We start from the raw sequence: 2187 nt of genomic DNA, 5'->3' as shown, positions 1-2187 counted from the left end.
GGTATCTACAGGCCTCTTCCCACTGAGGCCAGCCCACCTGGACAGGTGAGGACAACCGTCCTGAAAATCTACCTATTGCCAAAGAGTGCCATGGGCCGTTTTCACATACATCAGGTCGTCTAAGTCTCCCAACAACCCTGAAAAGCACGTCACCTCCATTTTACACATGTAAAAATGGAATGAGAGGGATGACGTGACTTGTTATAAACCTTAAACACAGTGAAGGACAGAACAGTAATTCGAACTCGTTAGACCGACCTCACCTGACCACACAGCCTCAAAGGACCTGCATAGCGTGGTCACATTTCTCTCCCCGGCCCTAGAAGCCAAAGATGGAGTCGCGACCTCCGCACCTCTCTCCCTCCCTCCCCGCCCCTCCCCGGTTCTTCTCCCACTGACCCAGGTAAATCACGAGAGGAATAAAGCCCCAGCGAATGGCAAACTGGCCGCCCTTGAAGAGTTGCTGCAGCCTCTGCTTGGCTTCTTTGCTCAGCTTCACCATGGCGACGGCCCAGGCGGCACAGGAAGAACCCACAGCAACCGCGACCGCGTCGGGAATCCGAAAGAGAAAGGTGGTGCGCATGCGCCACACATGGCCTTTACGGCAAGAGTCGCCAACAGAGGTCGTAATTTATCGCCCTTCACCTGCTCCGCCTCTCCGCAGCATTGCCTATTGAAGGCGCATGCGTGGTTGGTTATTCTCGCTCGGATGCCGGAGTTCACGGTCCAAACGTGTTAGGAATCGCCTGGGTTTTGCTGCTTGCGGGATGCTTGAGGCAGTGTTCTTGGGGTGACTTCAACTTGGAACGCATTCACTCTTCCCACAGTCTTACACGTTTTTTTAAAGTCACCTCCAATATATGGTGATTATTATTATTATAATAGAGAAATCCTTTGTGTGTGTATTTATTTTTTTTAAGATTTTATTTGGGAATCGGGGGAGAGGAACAGTGTTGGGAATTGGGGAAGGGGACTGGCCAAGTTGTTGTTATTCAATCTTCGTTGTGGAGGGCGCCAGTCACCATCTGGCTTCCTGTTGGCAGCTCACGGTCTCTAAGCTCAAGGTGCTGTGTTCAATCTTAGTTGCGGGTGGGCGTAGCCACCCATCCCATGCGGGAGTCGAACCANATAAATTAGTTCTTTTTCTTTTAAAATATGCTTCATTATGGTTATAAGATGGTACAGTAAATAAAAATTAGGAAGGGGAAAGAAAATACTTACCTGTTAACATAACCTAGACTGGTCTGCAAATTGCTGCAATTTTCCAACAGCCCCAAACTATACCAAGTGGTAAAGCTCCATGACAATGCCTCCCAACACTACCTTTTGCTTCCCAATGATTCAGTACTAACATATGAACATTTATTTGTAAGAGCAGTACCTCAAAACGGTTGGTTCAGGCATTCCAGGATCTGCGCCCCGCTTAAATCCTGGAGAAGGAAAGGGAGAAGAGAAAGAGAATAAATACTAATTAAAGCCCCAGCAGACAAAAAATTTACAATCAAGACTTTCTTTTTAAATGAACCTAGAGTGGCTAGAATGATAACCAGATCTGCAAGCTCCATCTAGATTTCCCTGTGCTACAAAACAGTCTCAAATCTCCGCTAGAGTATGATTATGTCCAGGACTAACCCATAGAGAGGATAAACACCTTCTTCCTATTATACACACTATTAGCACAGTAGCTCTTAGCACCCACTATCTTTCATTATTAGTCATTACCCAGAAAAAAAGATATCACAACTACCAAATCACACTGGATGAAAGACTACAAAGAACAAAGATTTCTTTTAAGAAAACTAAATGTTAAAAAATAATTAAGGATACCTTATTTTATACCCTATAAACCTCTTTTTATAAAGCAATCAAAGATTGGAGATTGAAAAAAAAAGGGAGGGGGGGAAAAACTTCCCGTTATTGTTTAACAACCTGATTAAGTCAATGCTCTTATTATAAGTATGATTAAATAAACCTTTTACCATTTAAAATATGTTAATTAACTGAACATATATGTTAATTTGCTGAAGTAAATGATTAAAATTAGAGTTGGTATCAAGAACTGTGAGGGGTATGAAATTTTACCCCATTTTCAAGACAACAAATGAGACTGCGAGTTTCACAGATGCTTATAGAAGACAGAAGATTCCAAGATGGAAACAAACAACAATATATTTCTCCTAGCAATAG

The 2187-nt window shown here is 43.2% G+C and overlaps 1 protein-coding gene across 1 annotated transcript; it reads right to left on the bottom strand.

Annotated features, from left to right (window-relative positions):
* Window positions 1-319: 319 nt before the first annotated feature.
* On the bottom strand, window positions 320-580 carry TOMM7 (translocase of outer mitochondrial membrane 7). The gene has a single exon (XM_019651987.1). It carries the CDS (start codon window positions 500-502, stop codon window positions 320-322), a length of 183 nt encoding a protein of 60 aa, XP_019507532.1. The 5' UTR covers window positions 503-580.
* Between the last annotated feature and the right edge of the window lie 1607 nt (window positions 581-2187).

This window comes from Hipposideros armiger, unplaced genomic scaffold (assembly GCF_001890085.2).
Source record: "Hipposideros armiger isolate ML-2016 unplaced genomic scaffold, ASM189008v1 scaffold_171, whole genome shotgun sequence".
Lineage (NCBI taxonomy): Eukaryota > Metazoa > Chordata > Mammalia > Chiroptera > Hipposideridae > Hipposideros > Hipposideros armiger.
This window is presented reverse-complemented; position numbering and strand designations above follow the sequence as displayed.

Coding starts and splice junctions, on each gene's coding strand:
- TOMM7 (XM_019651987.1), bottom strand. CDS start 502: ATGGTGAAGCTGAGCAAAGAAGCCAAGCAGAGGCTGCAGCAACTCTTC.